At 32.5% G+C, this 20,538-nt stretch overlaps 2 protein-coding genes across 4 annotated transcripts; both read left to right on the top strand.

The window, feature by feature from the left end:
• On the top strand, nt 5,626-8,204 carry LOC18595426 (CBL-interacting serine/threonine-protein kinase 25). Its single transcript, XM_018122490.1, has one exon. It carries the CDS (start codon nt 6,630-6,632, stop codon nt 7,977-7,979), a length of 1,350 nt encoding a protein of 449 aa, XP_017977979.1. The 5' UTR covers nt 5,626-6,629; the 3' UTR covers nt 7,980-8,204.
• Nucleotides 12,518-19,498, top strand: LOC18595425 (pre-mRNA-splicing factor 38). 3 transcript variants are annotated; one of them, XM_007023361.2, is made up of 7 exons: nt 12,518-12,807; nt 13,265-13,582; nt 13,695-13,816; nt 13,925-14,015; nt 14,437-14,563; nt 14,658-14,728; nt 18,738-19,498. In XM_007023361.2, exons 2-7 carry the CDS (start codon nt 13,293-13,295, stop codon nt 19,177-19,179), a joined length of 1,143 nt encoding a protein of 380 aa, XP_007023423.1. In that variant the 5' UTR covers nt 12,518-12,807; nt 13,265-13,292; the 3' UTR covers nt 19,180-19,498. The 3 variants fall into 3 exon arrangements, with proteins under 3 accessions (XP_007023423.1, XP_007023422.1, XP_007023424.1); XM_007023360.2 differs by having other exon boundaries at nt 12,519-12,807; nt 13,270-13,582; XM_007023362.2 differs by lacking the exon at nt 12,518-12,807 and having other exon boundaries at nt 12,926-13,582.

The raw sequence follows: 20,538 nt of genomic DNA, 5'->3' as shown, positions 1-20,538 counted from the left end.
AACAACATCGAAGGATCTTTTTAACAATAATAACATGGTGTGGATTCGATTCAAGAAAAAGGACAGTGTCATTTGCAAATTGAAGATAGGAAATCGAAAGTCCATAAGCTAAGAGAGTTTGAAATACCTCATGATCAACAGCTCTAGAGAGGAGAAAGTGGAGGACCTCAACAGCCATGATCAAGAAAAAAGGCGATAATGGGTCCCCTTATCGAAGACCTCACATCATGGGAAATTTTGAGATAGAGACTCTCGCCATAGAAATATATTCATAAATTCATTTCTTCCACATAAAACCAAAGCCCATTGCTTCCATAACTTGAATAAGAAAATTCCAATCAACACAATCGAATGCCTTCTCAAAGTCAATTTTAAAACAATACCACCATTATTGTGCAAACCTTTCTTCATACTATGAATTATTTCATTAGTCAACATAATACCATTCGTAATTTGTTGACCGCTAGTAAATGCGACTTGTTAGCTTTAAAATTATTATAGTTTTGATTATGACAAAATGATCAAATTTGCTTGAACATTATTTGAGTGATCCTTGACAAGTTCTTAAAATGATTTAACTCCCATACATTTGTTCTTACATAGTTACAAGCTTGACTCTTGAAGTTATTGAACTATATTTATAAGCTTGTATGACTTAAGTGTATGAGTGCTTATGATTCCCATTCATTTGAGTCTGATTTAAAGATTAAAGGAAAATATAGATGCACTCATTAAAGGGCAGTTTTAAATATCTTTTTTAATGATGACAAAAAAAAAAAAAGAGAGAATGAAGATTAAGTTAAATAGAGTTTGATAGATCTTCATGTTTAATTTATGTGTGTGATGCTTAGTGATGGTTTTGTTGAATATTATGTGCTAGTTATTATGGATGTTCAATATATCTTGCTTAGCTACTGTGGACATTGTATATTTATCTATTGTTGATGTTATAAATATTTTATTGCAAATCTTTAAAGAAAACTAGATGCATTAACTACAAGGGAGCGACTCATTATGCATAAAGATTAGAAGCATTCATATTAAACATAGACATTACACTCTTAATCTAGGAGTATTTTTTCATCATAAAAAATAAGAAAGAGAGAGAGAGAATATTAACTCCATGTGTTTTTTATGATAACAAAACATTCTCATTCATTGGTGTATAATTATATTATTTAAGTGTGCAGGAGAAAACTTAAATTCATTAATATATATACTTGAAAGCAAGTCAAGATGCTTGTTCAGTTGCAAGCTGGGTTAATTGGTTAAACAAGCAAAGAAGAAAGAGCTTTAATGAAGACAGATTAGTCTTAACTGATTAACACAAATCCTTAATCGATTAAAGCAATTATGGGCGCTACACTAAAGACAGTCAAAAATGTCTTAACTAGTTAACACAATGTTTAATCAGTTAAGCGAGTGCTAGATGCAAAACAGAAGCCTTTTAATCGATTAAAGGAAAGGAGTTAACTGATTAAAGGTCAAAGTTAAAGTGTCAAGAAGCTCCAAAATTCAAATTCAAATTATTGATGACCATCCAAGGCACCAAACCAAGAGATTTAAAGTTGAAGAATTCTTAATTGTTTAGAGCCCATTTTAATTAGTTAAGGATGAATGGAGAGAAGTTTCAATCAGCTAAAGAGAGTATTAATCTGTTGAAAGGAGGTTGGCCAAAAACAGTACTTGAAAGTGCTTGAAAACTAAAAGTTATTAATAAATTAAAGCTGTCGTTAATTGGTTAACACAGAAAAGTAGTGTGCAAGTCAGAAAAAACTTAATGGGTTAAAACTTGCCTTTAACTGGTTAATGAAGCGTTGTCTATACATTTGAATTTAAGCACAAAAGGATAAAATAATGGCCAAAAACGGCTAGTTTCTATCTCCAACGGTCAGAAGTGATTTTACAAGTATTTAAAGCCTTTTCAACAATCAAAAATCACATAGAGAAGTTATCCAAAGTGATTTTGAGCTTAGAAGATCATAAACCTTCTCTTTTCACTTATATTTCACTCTCATCCTTTGTAAAAGTATTGAGCTTAACTTTAAACATCTTAGATCAGCTAGGAGATCAATTATATTTCATCTTTTCTCTATTTCTTGTTTACTTAGAGTGTGAAAGACACTCTAAAGGGTAGATCAAGCTTGGGTCAACTTAGTTGTTATTGTAACTTCTAACTTAGCCTTAGAAAAGTTAGTTTTAAGTTTTGGTTGATCCTATGAAAAACCATTGTTAAAGGTTGTGGCTAAACTTGTGAAAAGTCATTATAAAAGCTTGGCGGAAGCTTGTAAATTTCACTAATTTTAGTGAATTGGTTTGAAAATCCTTGATTAGGAGATTAAGGTAGTGGATGTAGGTCAGGGGACTAAACCACTATAAATCATTGTGTTTTGTTCATTTTCTTTTATTTTCTTCTTACTCTTAACACTTAAATCATTCTTCCAACAAGTTTTGAACTTCCATTTTCAAATTCCCTTAATCAGCTCTATACTTGAAAAGAATTTTCATATCCTTCCAAAAGTGCTATTCATCTCTCTTTAGCACATTTTTTGAAACCAACAAACGACTAAGTATCACTAATTATGATATGAATAACTTTCATGAGCGATTGGCTAGGAGCTTGGCAAGAATCTTGTATAAAGAGTTGATGAGGCTAATTGACCGATATTCCTTTAAAGTTGTGAGGTTGCAAATTTTGGATATGAGTGCAATGAAAGAGAGTTGAGACTTTTTTTCAAGCTTATCGATCATCATAAATTCTAAAATAAAATAAAAAATATCCTTTCTCACCAAGTGGCATGAACGACTTGTGGAAATTTAGGGCAGGACAAACTTTATTCCTAAAAGATTATAACAAGCTTCTCAGCAGCCTGACGAGGAAAGCAACAGAGGAACAGAACCCCAAATACTTAAGCAGCCAAACGACCCAAACCTGTATAAGAGAAGGGTAAAATTGAAACCAACGACAGAATAACAAACAAGGCAAACAATACAACCTAGCAGCCCAACAAAAGAAATAGGATACAACTTCAAATGGTTCCCATTATTTAGTATAACAAGCTTATTGAGGGATACTAGCAAACAACCACTTCAGCGCAGATCCATTGAGGTAATAGCATACTACTACTACTACTACACACACATATATATATATAGAATCCTCTGTTAATACGGATTTGATATGGTGAGAGCAAATTCGCTCGCTCCCAACATATTTACAGGATTTTCTTCCGTCTACCCTCTAATATATATTTAAATATTTCCTTGTCATTTCCTGGATGACTGCTTCAGAATGCTGCCACCATCACTTCAAGCTTTGAACTCCTTTTTAACTGGTTTCCACGCCCTGAGAGAGATTAAGATTTGGATTTGGAGACAGGTACCAAACTTTCTAAGCATTGATGCCCGGCCTCCTTGGAATTTATTCGACCTTATCTCTAGTTTCTCAAAATCAATAATGATAATAATCATTAAAGTAGCCTTCAACTTTTCCTTAATCCATCTGCCTCATCTACAACGAAGTTGATCGTAGAAAGTTTAGCCTTAGGTTTGGATTTGGTCTAGGTCCCTGTCACGTCTTATTAGTTGTCTTCTTGATTTTTTCCCAATAAAAATTGAAGTTGGACCACATGAAGAGAAAGATTAAGCAAATAAAAGTAGGGCTGCGGATGTAGATTCCAATACAAGTCAAGATAAAATTGCTATATACGGTATTGAATACTTTAGTGCAAGTGAAGACAATCTGGTAAGGTGAAAACTCAAATATTTATTTCTCAAACTAATATCTAAACGTGAGCTAAGACCAATTTGTTCTTTTCTATTGAGGAAAAGTCGTTTGATCAGATTAGGGGCAACAATCTCAAGTGATAATTATCTCAAACTTTTTTTTTTATCTCAAGGAATATCTTTATGAAGACCACTAACTTATTGTATAATACCAAAAATGGAAAGTCAAATCAATTTTTAAATTTCATGTTTGTGGGGTGGTTATGAGAACTGAGTTTTTTGCCATTTTATAATACCAACAATATATAATTAAAAAAATTATCTATATATATATATATNAACAATATATAATTAAAAATTAAATCTATATATATATATATATATTTCAAATTTGTCCTCCTCAATGGGACCAAAAAAGAGAAGGCTGAAGTTTATCATGCATTCACCAAGTTGGCATTATAAGTGGATAGGACATATCGATCAACTTAATTTTATAAGTTTTTTAATCCAATGGTGGGTTAGTAGTCATCTTAGTTAACTTTGAGAGGTTGTTTTAATAAATTATTAACTATAGTTTAAGATTTTAGATCCGGCGAGATGTGATTTATAAAATAAAAGAAAATTATTTTTTCACGTAATTCAGTATCCATGTATAAAAAAATTAAATAATTCATTCAATTTTTACTAGTATATTAATTTAATTCCATGCATAAATTTAACAATCCACTGGTCCAATAGCTATAAAACATAAAATGATAATGTCTAATCTATTCACTTTAAAAGACATGAGAAGATGACCAAACCAAAAGACAACCTTATAGAGAAGTTGCTTATCATGTGGGGGAAAAATTTGATTTCTTTATCCATCTTTTTCTTATTTGGATATTCTAAAATTAAGTCTGTTCTAATACCTAATTCTCTCTCTTTATATATATATATATATATTATTTCAAAATTATTAGCTTTTCATGATGTTTTTAGCATTAAAAATCACGGTACATTAATTTCATAGGAAAATAAAATTTTAATATAAAACACACTAAAAATAATTTTTTTAATTTTCATAAAAATTAAATAAAGACAAATAATTCGGATCGATTGTCTATTACCATTTTTATTGCAACAAATTAAGTACATCTAGGTTATGATTTTCTGTTCACCTTCTCCTAAATAAAAATAATAAGTAACCTTCTGATATCAAATTTTAGTTACTCATCTCTCTCTTTTTTCTTTTAAAAGCTAAGAACCGAGAATCCTAATAGGTAAGTTGATAAGATTTGGGATTTGACACTTAACCCTGCAAAAATTGAGGTAAGCAGAGGGTGGGGATTGCTCTGGCTTCCAAACATTAATCATTTATTTCTTTTGTTGACTATGTGTTATTGCAAAAAAAAAAAAAATTGAATTAATAAAATTCATTGTTTAATATTAATATGAGAGATTAAATCATAATAAAATATACTTAATTTAGTCTAGATATAATTTAGGTTTGATAGATGGGATGCAAAATGTTTTTCACATAATTAATCATGTCACCACTAAAAGGAGGACATAATCAACGAAAAGGAAGATATAACATTATTACTTAATTAGATTACAGTATCCGGTTAGATTTAATACTATAATATTGTTAGTTGAAGCATTTGTATATGTAATTATACATAATTTAGATTTTTTTATAAATAGATACAATTTTATAATATAAAATTTCTTAGACTATAACATATTACGACATTAATGTAACATCCTTTTTAGCTGCGAAAAAATTGTCATCTTCAACTGTAACATGGAAAGCAAACCATGACTCTTGGGCCAATAAAATAGCATAGTTCCAATTATGTGCTGAAGAGTTTTTTTGTCCGTTTATTAAACAAGAATACAAAGCAATTGCTCATTAAGTTTACACCTATTGTCCATATTCTAATAATCTTAAGATATAGGAGAATGGTGTGGTGCATTAACTAATTACTATTAAAAGTTCTATCATTTTGGAATCCTAGGAGAAAAAAAAAAACACAGTCGTTTTCTTGTATTACATTTATTAGTCCTAAAAAGGAAAATGCACTCTTAGACTTATTATTAAATATGACATTATACAATATAACAGACTAGTTAACCTCTAGTGCGGTGGGGTAGCTACGGTTGCCTCGAAAAGCCATTGGACCCTTTGTAAGTTGCATCTCAGCTACCTCTTTCTCTCTTTGGGGCCTTGGAAACCATGGTGTGAGCTTTAATCAAGAAAAACAGGCACCACGTTGATAGCAAAAACTGTCACCAGATTGCTACCGACCCACCCAGATTCACAAGTTAATTGTGAGCCCAAGCTCACCCACTTCATCAACCACAGCCAGAATCACTGTGCCCTTTTTCCAGCTCTGATGCATCTAAGATTGTGCCAAAATCTTTGAGATTTGGGTACTGATTTGGCTAATACGGCTCTACACAGGAGGAAGCTTCACTGCTTGGAATGCCGACCAGAAAAGTCATAAATTACTTTACCCCACAAATATTTTACGTGTCCCTTCTCCTATTGGCAGGATTTTCCGATTATTAAATTCTCAGATATTTCCAGTCTGTGTGATTTGCCTTTTTTTCCAGAGTCCACTCTCCCCCAAAACAATACCATGTCCTCCAGCGGATACAGGACAATCAACTACCGCTCTCTTTCTCTCACTCTCTCCCCCGTTTTCTTCCCTTCCAAACATCATGCTTTTCCCCACCAATTTTCCTCTATTTCACCCTTACCGTCCTTGTGATTATGCACCACAAATCCCAAACTCTTTCTGGCCGTATCTCCTTTTACTTCCCTGGGAAATCCCACTTATTTTAGTGAACCAAATGACCTTTCTTTATGGTCAGAAAAATGTTTCCTTTGCCTGATTAGGAAGAAGCTTACTTGAGACATGGAAGTGCAAGCTGAGAACCAACGCATCAGCAAGAAGAATGGAACGAGGAATATCATCTTTAGAAAGTACGAGATGGGGAGGGTTTTAGGCCAAGGCACCTTTGCCAAGGTCTATTATGGGAAAAACATTTCAACTCAAGAAAGTGTAGCTATCAAAGTTATCAACAAAGACCAAGTCAAGAAAGAAGGTTTCATGGAGCAGATAAAGCGAGAAATTGCGATCATGAGGTTGGTGCGTCACCCAAATGTTGTTGAGCTAAAAGAAGTCATGGCAACCAAAGCAAGAATCTTTTTCGTAATGGAATATGTTAAAGGAGGTGAATTGTTTGCTAAGGTAGCTAAGGGAAAGTTAAAGGAGGATTCAGCAAGGAAATACTTTCAGCAATTGGTTAGTGCTGTAGACTTTTGTCACAGTCGTGGCGTGTTCCATCGTGATTTGAAGCCAGAGAATTTGCTATTGGACGAGAATGAGAACTTGAAAGTCACTGATTTTGGCCTCTCTGCTTTGCCAGAACAGCTCCGAAACGATGGTTTGCTGCACACGCAATGTGGCACTCCTGCTTACGTTGCGCCAGAGGTTTTGAGGAAGAAAGGTTATGATGGAGCCAAAGCTGACATTTGGTCTTGTGGGGTTATTCTGTTTGTTTTGCTGACAGGGTATTTGCCTTTCCAAGCTGAAAATGTTATGGAGATGTACAGGAAAGTTTTCAAGGCAGAATATGAGTTCCCACCCTGGATTTCAAACGATGCAAGGAGATTAATTTCGAAGCTACTTGTTGCTGACCCTGAAAAGAGGATTACAATTCCAGGAATAATGCGAAACCCCTGGTTCCGAAAGGGTTTTACAAAGCCTGTTGCAGTTTCAACTGAAGAGTCATCGGCAGAAATTGGCGACAAGCGTGACATTGAGAGCAGTGGAGAGCTGGAAATGGCAACGACGAAATCATCACCACCTTTCTACAACGCGTTTGAATTAATATCATCGATGTCATCAGGATTTGACTTGTCAAACTTGTTCGAGAGCAAAACGAAGCCAGCTTCTCTATTTACATCCAAATGTTCAGCTTCAGCGATCATGGCAAGGCTTGAATCCATGGCAAAGAAGTTGAATTTCAGGGTGTTGACTATGAAGGAATTCAAGGTTAAAATGCAAGGGAAAGCCGAGGGAAGGAAAGGAAAACTAGCCGTGACGGCGGAGGTTTTCGAGGTAGCGCCCGAGGTAGCGGTGGTGGAGTTCTCCAAGTCCGCCGGTGACACTCTCGAGTACAACAGGTTTTGTGAGGAAGACATGAGGCCAGCCCTTAGAGACATAGTGTGGAGTTGGCAAGGTGAAAATAACTGTCAGTAATGGCAAATACTTGTGCCTTGATAACCCATGCTTTTGTTTGTTATATATATATATATATATATAGACTTTATCCCTTAACCTGCTCTTCTTATCATATGTGGGATTCCATCTTAGATAAATATATACAAGTAAATGTTGCAATATTTTGAGGCATGATCAGATGAGATTTGTACATGAACTATTAGTCGGAGAAATAAGAAAATTTCCAATATGGTATTTTAATTCAAAAATTGAAGATAAATTCTATTAATTCTATTATAAGTGATATATGTTTAATAACGAATTCAAAATTTTACAAAAAATTGTGACTAAAAAGTAATTATCAGACCCGTTACCATCTCGGTTATGTCAATATATATATGGCTTTGATCATACATTTTATGTGATGATGGTTGGATTATGCGATGAGTGGTGGCTCCAAATGGGGCCTAAACTATGCCTACTTTACATTGTTCCATGTGCAGAGAGCATAGAAAAAAGTATCAACCTCCTCGGTTATACTCCGATTGTCATTTTACTAAAAGAAGATCATTAATTAGCTTTCTGCAAAAGGACAATAAAGGGTAATTTGCTTCTATCAGAAAACACTGTATCAACAGCTGATGGTGGATCACTTTCCATTCATGCTCCCTGCCATCACAAGTACCATCAGAGCCATCAACTACTTATGCAAACAAGATCCAAGTACATCTTCAAAATTTTCCTGTATAATTTTTAAAACTTTTAGATAATATTTTTAAAATTTTCAAATCTTTTTAGTATAATCATCAAAATCTTCTATTGCAATTTTTTAAACCTCCCAATAATCATTATAAATCTTTATATAACAATTTTCACAACTTCCTAATAACAATTTTTAAAACTTTTATAGCATATTTTGTTCACGGGAAAGATTAGAATAAGAGTAGAATAATCATTCCAAAGAAATAGAATAAAAGAAGAATAAATATTATGTAAATTGATTCATGAGAATGGAATAGGATAAAAATTGTTATTATTACTTATCTCATTGTTTGGTTGGTAGAAATAATTTTTAGAATAGTTAAAGAATAATGAGTAAATGATAAAAATATCCTTTATTAAAATTTAAAAAAAATTTAATTAAAAAACAAAAATATTATGATGAGAAAAAAAACTCTTTATTAAAATTAAAGAATTTATTTTGTTAAAAGATAAAATATTCTAAGTAATAAAATCAAAATAACTTTTACTATAATTAAATAATATTTTCACCAAAATACAAACATATTTTATTATAATTTAATAATATTTTTTATTAAAAGATAATTAAACCTTTCATTATAATTAAATAATATTTAATATTAAAAGATAAAATATGTTCTTCATTAAATTTAAATAATATTAAATAATATTCTTTATAACATTTATTCTAGTTAAATAANAATACTAAATAATATTCTTTATTACATTTATTATATTGAAATAATAATATGAAATAATATGCTTATAATATTTATTATAGTTAAATAATATTTAAATATTTTCATTTCTTTTTTTTCGAAAATGAAGTAAAAAATTTTGTGTCTTCTATGCTTTAGAGAGAGAAGGAGCGAGGAAGAGAGAAAAAAAATAAGTTTAGTATTTTTTTATAAAGTAATTTTTTAAATTGTAAAATGGCATATTTGTTTAACCTACTTCTTTTCCTATTCCCAATAATTTGGAATAACCATTTCAAGCTTCTCTTGGAATGGCTATTCCAAAGAATAATCATTTCATTGAACCAAATGCAACTTTATCCCATTTTATTAAACCAAATGCAACTTTATCTCAAGAATAAAATATATGGAAGGAATGGCTATTCCATTCTCCCCAACCAAGTATGTCCTTAGGTAATTATTTAAAATCTCCAAGTAACCCTTTCTAAAGCCTTTAGGTAAGTATTTTTAAACCTTTATGTAAAGATTTTCAAAATCAGGTAATCATTTCAAAACTTCTAAGCAATAATTTCGATTAACCAATTTTTAAAGGCATTTAGGTAACTATTTTCAAAACTTTTAAGCAACTATTTTTAAAAGGTTAGATGTTCGAATTGGAGCTAAACGTTTAGGTACTTTTTCAACTAAAGGCCAAACATTTCAATTGTAACAGTCAATGATCAAATGTTTTCGATTTTTTACAATTAAGGGTTAAGTTGACAAGTGGATAGAGCATGTATCATATGCGACAGAAAATCGCATGAGTTGATGACAGGGTAGTTGACTTGGCATGTTATACAAGCAGCGTCATTTTGATTTAAATCCTACACTTAATTTTCCCCTAATTTCACCCATTCTGCTTCATCTCCTCTCCAATCTAACTCTCATCTCCTCAAAGATGAACACGTGCATGATCATCGATAAGGCGAAACCAATACATGATATCAAACATTGTGGAATGTGTTAACTCGTGTCTGAAGCATGTAAGAATAATGTTAATCACCATTTTGATCGAATTCATTAAAGATATGTTCCAACGTTGTTTCTATGAGCAACACCAACAGGATGTCAAAGTTTCCATACCCCACAAGCCTTAGGCTACCTCTTGATTGAGCCAACAATTCAATGAAGCACATCACTTTACAGTTAAACCTATCAATTGAGTGGATGATTTGTATATGAAGTGTTAGCCATTTTCATTAGATAGTAACTTATTAGTGATTTGCATGAAATGTTGCTAAGGATTTGTTCGAAGTGTTGATATACTAGGATTTGTATGATTTTTGGGTGTTTGTGAACTTTTCCTTAAAATATGCAAATATGTGAGAGGCCAAACTTGTATAATGTGTTGTTAAATGCCATGGTCAAAAAAGTTATTCCACAGTATGTCAGAAAAATGATGTTATTACACACCATTTTCTAAATATTTATTACACGGCATATTAGGAAATGTTATTGTTACCTTTTGTGAAAAAATGTTGTTAACGCCATGTTAAAAATGTAGTGTTGCACGTCATATTTTAAAATTTGATGGTTACACGTCATATTGAAAATAATTGTTACACGTCATGTTGAAATGTAATTATTATACACCATGTTAAAAATTAAGTTATTATACACCATGTTGAAAATTTAGTTGTTACACGCTATATTGATGCACCATGTTAAAGATTTAATTGTTAAATGCTATGTTGAAAAATGTAATTGTTACACGTCATTTTAAAAATTTAGCTATTGCACGTCATGTTAAAAAATATAATTGTTATGATGAAAAAGTTGTTTAGCAAACGGCAATAAGAACCCACAAATAAGCGGCACTTGATAAGCTGATGACGACAAATACCTAGCCAAACGGTGAGATGATGAAGAAGGAAAACAACCAGGGAGAGGTAGATTGGAGAGGAAAGGAGGCAAAGTGTAGGTAATTTGGGTCGATGGTGGGAAAACTAAAATAGTGAGAAAATGAAATTGTAGAAAATTTTTATCGATGGGGGTAATCAAATAGGGAGAAACAAAGTTGTTTTTGCTTAGACAAAATGGCGTTGTTTGCCAAAAGTCCAATTCACTTGCCATGTCAAAGGCAAAAATCCAAGCCAGCATCCATGCTATGCATGTGTCCTACATGTGTTAAACACCTTTCATCTTAGCTCTTAACGGTAAGGAATTGAAAATGTTTGACCTTTGATTGTTACAATTGAAATATTTGGTTCTAAATTGATAAAAAAACTCAAAAGTTTTGACGTAAAATTGAGCATTAAGTCATTTTTAAAATTTTAATAGTATTTTTAAATTTTTTTTTTTTAAAGACATGAATTCTCATAAGGGAAAAATTTTAAAGAAAATTTTAACTTGTAAGCATCGTAGGATGAGTATTTTTTTAACATTTTTAAAATAATAAAACATAAAAATAAGTATTTGTTAACAATTTAAAAGTTGTGAAGGCTGGTAAATCTTAAAAGCATAATTGAAAAAATATATATAAGTTGGATGTTATGAAAATGGGCACATGACTGTCCGTCCCCATGCAAAGAGAACTGGAAAAAAAGTACAAGACACACCAAATCAGCTGAACACGTATCACTATAAAACCGTATTTAGAAATAATTTTCATTTATGCTATAGATAGATATTTTGTTTATATCTTTATATTTATACTAAAATTCTGTCGAGCGTTGGTCTGGGGCTGATGTTCATAATATATAACATACTTAAAAGGAAGCCCCAAAAGGGCTTCCTTCTGTAGCCACGTGGTGAGCATAAAAAAAAAGTAGAAAGAGAAAGAAAAAAACTGATAGGCACGTGGAGGGCATAGAAAAAAAGAGAAAAAGAAAAGAAAAAGAGAGGTAGAAAGATAGAAAAAAAAGTGGTAGACAGCAGCCCGTGCGCATGGTCTGGTAAAATAAATAATTACAAGGTAAAACAGTGGGCTATGAAATACCTCAATTGTTGTTGGGTTTGGCCCAAATCTGCTCAGCATAAAGCTGATCCCAGTTGGGCTTGGGTGGATTCGACCCACCTCTTCGTTTTTCTTGTCCAATAAAACGACGTAGTTTTGATATTCCGATAAAATCTTAACATAACCCTAAAAGCCAACCCGTTTCTCTCTTTCTTCATTTTTTGCGCTTTTTTTCTCCCACCGACCCTACCCTTTCTCCTATCTCCTGTCCGCCGGCTCCCTCTTTCCTTCCCCTTCCTCTTTTCTTCTGTTCTTCTCTTCTCCCTTCCTTCTGCCTCCAGTTTCCTCACTTTCTTCTTCTCGGGTGCAAGGTCTCCTTCACTCTTAAAACTGTATAAATACCTCGAAAACTATCCTGTCCGTATCACCCACCTCTCTCTCTCTCTCTCCAAAAAAAAAAATATTTTACTATCTCTCTATTAATCCATTAAATCAGGTAATTTTAATTCAGTAATTCTAATTTAATTTTAGTTTTGTTTGTATTCTTTAGCATTCATGTTTCTTTCTTCTGCAACAAGTGTTCTGAAAATAAATATTCTTTGCCGAATTGAATCTGGAATTGATTTATTTTGTATTTATGTGTTATTTTTTATCTGGGTGTTTTTAATCCTTCCAAAAGGTGTTAGATTTAGTTTTAATGGGTGGTAATCATTGGTGATTTTGAAGGGATTAGATAGATTCTAGCTTCACATTATTGGATTATGTGTTGTTGGGAGCCAAAGACTCTTTTTTTCTTGGAGTGGTTTTTAGCTTGCTTCCTTGCGAAGATTGTATGAAGGAGATTGCTGCATCTGCGAATGTTTGTCTTTCTTGTTTGAATAATTTGGAAGATCTAGGGTTTCTTACATTTTCCCTCTTCCTCTTCTCCTTTATCTTTAATCGATCAAATCAAGCAAAGGATCTGCTTAATCCGAAGCGGCAATGGCGAACCGTACAGACCCTGCTGCCAAGAGCATAAGGGGAACGAACCCACAGAACCTGGTGGAGAAGATAGTTCGCTCCAAGATATACCAGAACACCTACTGGAAGGAGCAGTGTTTCGGGTTGACGGCGGAGACGCTGGTTGACAAGGCCATGGAGCTCGACCATATCGGTGGCACTTACGGTGGCAATCGAAAACCCACTCCTTTCATGTGCCTCGTCATGAAAATGCTCCAAATTCAACCCGAGAAAGACATTGTCGTCGAATTCATTAAAAACGATGACTACAAGTAAGAAACTTGCCTTCTCGTTCTCTTTTTTCTTTTCTTTTTCTTTCATTTTCACCTGAAATAAACTAAAACAAAATAATTCGATTTAATTTTTTTGGTAAACGAATTACAGATATGTGAGGATTTTGGGAGCATTTTATCTGCGTCTTACAGGGACTGATATCGATGTTTATCGTTATTTAGAGCCATTATACAACGATTATCGAAAATTAAGGCAGAAATCGCCTGATGGAAGTAAAGTTTTTCTTTTTTCCTTTTTTTGTTTGTTTTCTTTTTGGGGGTTAATGTTTGGATAGATTTATTTTTATTGGTGCCATTAATTGTCTATCATGGATGAATCAGATTTTAGCTTGACACATGTGGATGAGGTTATTGATGAGCTTCTGACTAGAGATTATTCTTGTGATATTGCTCTGCCGCGTATTAAGAAAAGGTGAGGTTTTTTCTGGTAGTTATATATAAATTTTTTTGGTAATTTGCTTGATGTTATAAATTTGAATTAGCTAAATTTAATAGTATTTGTGGTATCGAATATGTAACTTTCTTTGAAGATGCATCCTTTAATTTTTGCTTTTGCTACTTGTTTTCTAATATTTGCTTTTGCTTCCTCAAAAGTTGCATAACCATTTTTGATTAAAATGAGCAAATACTTGAAATCTAACATACATTCAAACATAATTGTTCCACATAAACTGAATTCATGCATTTTGATTTTTAATTATTATTTATTCAAAAGTATTTTAGTTTTGTCTCCAAACTTGTTATTTCTTTTTTGCTTCTAGAAGTAAAAAGAGAGCGTCCACATCAACAACCAGATTAAGACTAAGTTATTGCACCTGCTTGTGATTTGACAGATGGACTCTTGAATCACTCGGTGCATTGGATCCAAGAAAAAGTGTGTTGGAAGATGATTTTGAGGAAGAGGAAGAGAAAGAGGAGAATGAGCAAGATGGTTTAGAAGATGAGCCCGCTCATGAAAGGGTTTGTAGTATTTTTTTCCTTGTAGATGGACTACTGTTTTATTTAATGTTGCTGTGATTTTTTGTTCATTGATAGAATTCTTATTTTTTGATAGGACTACCATCGAGCCCGAAGTCCTGCAAGGGAGAGAGAAAGAGATAGAAGACATGGCAGTCATAGATACAGGTATATTTCACCGATTTTTTTTTGTTTGTCCTCTATTTATCAACTTCTTGCACTATTCATTAGGATCCTACTAGGTTAGGGTATCAAAATGGAAGGGAGTGAAAACCTTTTTGGAGCCCTGTCATTTCTTTTATGATGAAGTACTTTTACTTTTGAAAAGAAAAATAAAATACATCCATGATCCTTAAAGTTTGGGTCACATAACATTTTGATCCCTATAGCTTAGAAAGTCACTTGTTGGTCCTTGCGTTTCTAATGTTATAGTGAAATAGTCCTTCTATTAGTTTCTCCATTAACTTTTTCATTTAATGCCAGTTGTCGACACGTATAAGCTGATGTGTCAATTGACATGTATGAAAAAGGCTTAATTGGAAAAATCCCTCATATTGTTTAGGACATGGAATGTATTTTCAAAGTTTGGACAATTTTGAGTTTGTGAGTTTATTTCAGGGGTACTTCTAGTATTTCAGATTGGTATAGGGAGTGTTTTTGACAACTAAGCTGTTTTGTTTTTGAAAATTTTCAAGGAGAGGAGGGATTTTTTAGAGAGAGAAAACGAGGAGAGAGTTAGGAGAGATGGGAGTTTGGATGTCAAACTAACCCTCAAGTCACTAGATTGGCGATGCAAGGTGCCAAAGTTGGCCCCCTAAGCTAGATTGGGTGGTGTAGTGTAGAAGTAGAAATAATAAAATGAAAATCAAAACATTGAAAGCAAACTAGTACAGTGGCTTAAATTGGTGTTAAATCAAAGTAGGAAAAAAATAACTAGGGTTTAAGGTTATAGAATCTTTAACAGAAAAACATTCCAATATTAAAGGTTCTACAACCTTTAATAGCAAAATATTCTAATATAAGGTTGTCTAATATGTCTAAAAGACTGTATATACTTACAACAGCTTTCAATCCCAGTGCTTGGATTCTTTGTGAGCTGTTAGACGAATATACTGTTTCACTTACACCCCTAAACTTTAAAGCCTTGAAGTTTTTCAATTTTGAGCTCAAACTTGAAAGGTTGTTTTTGATCTCTATATAAGCTTGTGCTCTGCTTGGCTCAGTTAACTTAGTTGATCCCTATGAAATAATTAATTAAAAATAATTAATGATGTTTTGTTTAGAAAAAGAATAATATAAAGAGATTAAAAAAAGGCAAAATAATGATGTTTTATTTTTTTCTGGGATCTATTCCACAAGAAGGGGAGGGCGATATTTCTAAGGTTTATGAGACAATCTCAAAAAGAGGGGAAGGCAAATGGAAAATTTTTTGCGCTTTTCTTGTGCATCAGACATTTTACGTTAGTCAACGTAATTTTTTCTGTTGACTCGTAAAATATTTTACATTTATAAAAAGTTTTTCCCTTCCAAACAAGAAAAAAGCTTGAAAAACTTTTTCAGAAAAACTTTTCAACCTTACCAAATGGAGCCTTAATGAAATTAGATTTTTATCTATACATCAAATAAGTTTTATTACTATTAGGTTCTATTTGGTATAGTTGGGTTTTTCAAAAAAAAAAAATTTTCATTTCCCTTGTTTGGAAGAGAGAATTTTTACTAATGTAAAATATTTTGTGAGTCAATAGAAATAATTGCGTTGATTCGCGTAAAATGTCTTATGCTCAAGAAGGACGTAAGACATTTTTCATTTACTTTTCCTTCTCTTGGATCGATCTCATAAATTTTGGAATTGATCCCACTTGAAAAATATTGCCCTTCCCTCCTTGTGGGATCAATCTCACAAAGCAACATCTTAAAGATTGTAGTACCTTATTAACACTTTTTATTTATTTATTTTTTATCATATTGCTATAATAGTTAGTTTGTTAAGTGAAAAAATTATAAATTGATAATTAAAAAAAAAAAGAGATTTTCATATGTGAAAACCTATTTATTATTTTATAGAAAACGTTTTTTTAATTGACTTCAATTATTTTGTATTATTTCAAAGATTGTAGTATCATAATAAAAAAAATTATAGTGATATCATCCCTATGAAATAATTGAATAAAAATAATTAATGATGCTTTGTTGAGAAAAAGAATAATAAATAAAAAGATGAAAAAGAAAGGAAAACAATTATGTTTTCTTGTTTTATTGTTTTGCGGGATGATTCCACAAGAAAGGAACGGTAATTTTTTTCAAGGCTTATGGGATTGATCTCAAAGAGAGGAGAAGGTAGATGGAAAATGTTTTATTCTCTTTTCGGGCATAAGATATTTTATGTTGGGTAACGTAATTTTTTCCACTAACTTATAAAATATTTTATATTCGTAAATTTTTTTCCTTTTTAAACAAGTAAAATGCTTGAAAAAAGTTTTTCAAAAGAATTTTTCAATTTTACCAAATGAAGCCTTAATGAAATTATTTTTCATCTGTATATCAAATAAATTTATTACTATTAGGCTCCATTCGGTAAGGTTGAAAAGTTTTTTTAAAAAAGTATTTTAATCATTTCCTTCATTTAGAAGAGAATTTTTGCGAAAACTATTTTACGGATCAGCGGAAATAATTGCCATGACCCATGTATAATGTCTTACATGCTCAAAAAGGGTGTAAGATATTTTTCATCTACCCTTTCTTCGCTCTGGGATCGATCTCATAAACTTTGGGATTGATCTCACTTGGAAATATTGCCCTCCCTTCCTTATGAGATCGATCTCAGAAATCAATAAAGCAATAAAAGCATTATTATTTTCTTTTCTTATCTCTTTATTTATTATTCGTTTTCCAACAATATTTTTATTCTATTATTTTATAGGAATCATATTACTATAAGATATTAAGATACCACAATTTTTAATATAATACAAAATAATTGAGATTAATTTAAGAAACAATCTTATGTAAAATAGAAAATAAACTTTGCACATGTGAAAATCTCTTCTTTCTTTTAATTTTCAATTTATGATTTATTCACTTAACAAACTAACTAATATAAAAATATGATGAGAAATAAATAAATAAAAAAGATTAAATATTACTCATATATAATATTTTTAATATTAAAAAAATATTTGGGTGTCTTGCATAATTGTGAATGTTAATATTTTTGTGGTGTTGTGATAGAAAATTATTGAAGATATAGAATTTTTTGGAGATGAGTTGTGATAGAAAATATCTTTTATAGAATTGTCCAAACAACAGAAAATATTTTTGAGAGTTTTTCCAAACAACAGAAAATAATAGATTTTCCAGGAAAATATTTTACACAGATAAGATTTTTCTTCAACAAGTTATTTGTTGATTACCAAACCGAACCTTAATTAATAGTGTTATTATTGTGAATTTAGTCAACAAGAATTAATGAAAATCGTAACTTAGAGAAATAATTAAAAGTGGTCCTTTTTCATCCGACAGGAGTTTTGCATCCGGTGGTATGTTTTTTATATATTATAGATATTATAGATCAGCGGAAGCTGTTGTTTGACATACTCCTATTTATGTAGGCAAAAGTGTTCCAATGTCATGTTTCCGTCATGGCATTGAAAGCCATGGATGGCCTAAAACAGCTTCCTATAGAAACGTCTTGTGATCCTGCCAGGTTTCTCTGCACTGACAGTGTGCAGCGAGAAGTATGATGGATCAGACAATTTAGCATTAGGTCCAGTTTCTACTCTGGTGATTAAATTTTCGTTGTGTCCTCTTATAGGTTTTGTTAAACTACTTTGAATATTGGTTGCTCGAAGGTGATGTTTTAGTTATTGCATGAAACGGGTCTTAAAATTAAGAAATTGTTCTCTTGCTTTCCAAAAGCTAGCATGAGAGATTGTAACTGAATGCAACAAACATGTGTTTTGAGGGTTATCGTGTAACTAATATTTCAAGTTTTACACCTCCAGGAAGTATCTTTGTGAAACTAACATGGCAAGGTTCAGCTCATTGTTTGCAGCAAATTCTGATTGGATCACATTTATTGGGATGTATTTATTTTTCTAAACTTTGATTATTCAATATGAAATTATAGACTAATTTTCAGGCTCAGGAGGTTCATCTTTGTTTCTTTTCCTTTTCGCAGGGATCGGGATTATGACAAAGATAGAGACTATGATCGAGATCGAGGACGTGGCCGAGATAGAGAGAGGGATAGGGAGAGGGACAGAGACAGGGATAGGGACCGTTATCGCCTGAGAGATGAGAAGGAATATGGTCGTGAGAGGGAGCGAGATAGAGAGAGGGAAGGTAGGGAGCGTGACAGGCGAGACAAGGATCGTAGCAGACGAAGGAGCCGTAGTAGGAGTAGGGACCGCAAGAGACATGCTCGTGGCAGCACTAGTCCTAGAAGGCATGAACCAGAGGATGGTAGTACTTGGGAAGAAACAAAGAAGGAAAAGAAGGAAAAGAAGGAAAAGAGGGAAAAGAAGGAAAAGAAGGATGATGGAACTGACCATCCAGATCCAGAGATTGCTGAGGCCAACAGGATCCGAGCGTCTCTTGGGTTGAAACCCTTGAAGTTATAAGCATGTGAGATTTTATGTGCTGTTAATATAGTATGAAGGCACAGTGGCATATTCGGCCAGATAGTAGCTGGTTATTGTTGTGTTTCTTTCGTTTTTCTGGTAGATATTGCATGTAGAAATTATGGAATGCAGTGAATGAAAATTTTAGCCATCTATTTTGTTGATACCTTAACCTTCTAAGGAAATGAGTAAGTGAGTGACAATCACAGATGTAGAAGCTTTTAATCGTAAACCTCTTTGCATGGTTTCTAATGTTTTAATGCCAACCTGTAAGCTCTTGTAACCTTTATGGGTGGAACAAAGGGTTCGTTTTGTATCATTCAACAGAATAATTGATGAATACAGGGACTTGGTCTGTGTATTGGAGTTGATTAAATGGCTGAGCTGCTGGTGGCTAAATTTGGAATGATGATGGTCAATGGTCGACTAGTTTTTTGATTAAGAAAGGACTCACCAGCAGTCTTCCGAGGCTGAGCTTTGGGGTGTTAGGGAGACTGCTTCTTGCACCCATCTGAAACACGATTCAAGAGAAAAATTGCATCGAGTGTGGATTTAAGTCAACGTGCATCAAGTCTTCTACAAGTTCAATTATTATACTCATTCAACTTCGCTTCATTGTTATTTTAACGTGACAAGAAACTGGTTACACAAGTCAATTGGAGACTTTTAACTCAAATTATGGTACGTTATCATAAAGTACAACACCACCAAGTCGAAGGGTTAATAACCCATTGTACTTAGCATTGACTTGCAAGGTTGTACAGCATAGTAATTATGCACATTGATCAACACTTGGTTTAGTCTTGACTTCTCTCTTTGTGGAGTTAGGGCTGCAGGGTTAGGGGGAGGAAGGGCTGCTGACCGTGGGGTTGGGGGGAGTGCAACATGACACTTACGTTATTAATAGAGGAGGAGGGGCAGAAAACCAAGGTATGCTGCGTAGGACTCCCATGAGGGTGGGTGGGTGACCTCCAGGCTAAGAAGCTAGAAAACCAAAGTACGATGGGTAGGACTCCCAATAGGTGGGTTACCTCCAGGCTTAGAACCCAACTATTTCTGTTTTCGCTTCAAATCTCGAAAATGTGAGATTTTGAATTTTTTTGTTGTTATAAATAACACATGTACTATGAAACTTTTCTTTAGGAAAATGTTAAATTTTTTACATAATATTTTTAAAAAATCTCTTAATTATTTAAATAAATTTTTATTTTTTTTATTTTTAATTAAATTTTTATATTTTTATTTTAAATCAAATAAATTTTTAAAATTAATATTTGATTAATTATTATTAATTAAAATATCATTTATTATTTTACACTCACATAATGCTGATATAACGTTGACATATCTTATTATCAT

The sequence above is a fragment of the Theobroma cacao genome, chromosome 6 (assembly GCF_000208745.1).
Source record: "Theobroma cacao cultivar B97-61/B2 chromosome 6, Criollo_cocoa_genome_V2, whole genome shotgun sequence".
In the NCBI taxonomy this organism is placed as follows: Eukaryota; Viridiplantae; Streptophyta; class Magnoliopsida; order Malvales; family Malvaceae; genus Theobroma; species Theobroma cacao.
The sequence above is the reverse complement of the archived record's forward strand: the minus strand, read 5'-3'. Positions and strand labels throughout refer to the sequence as shown.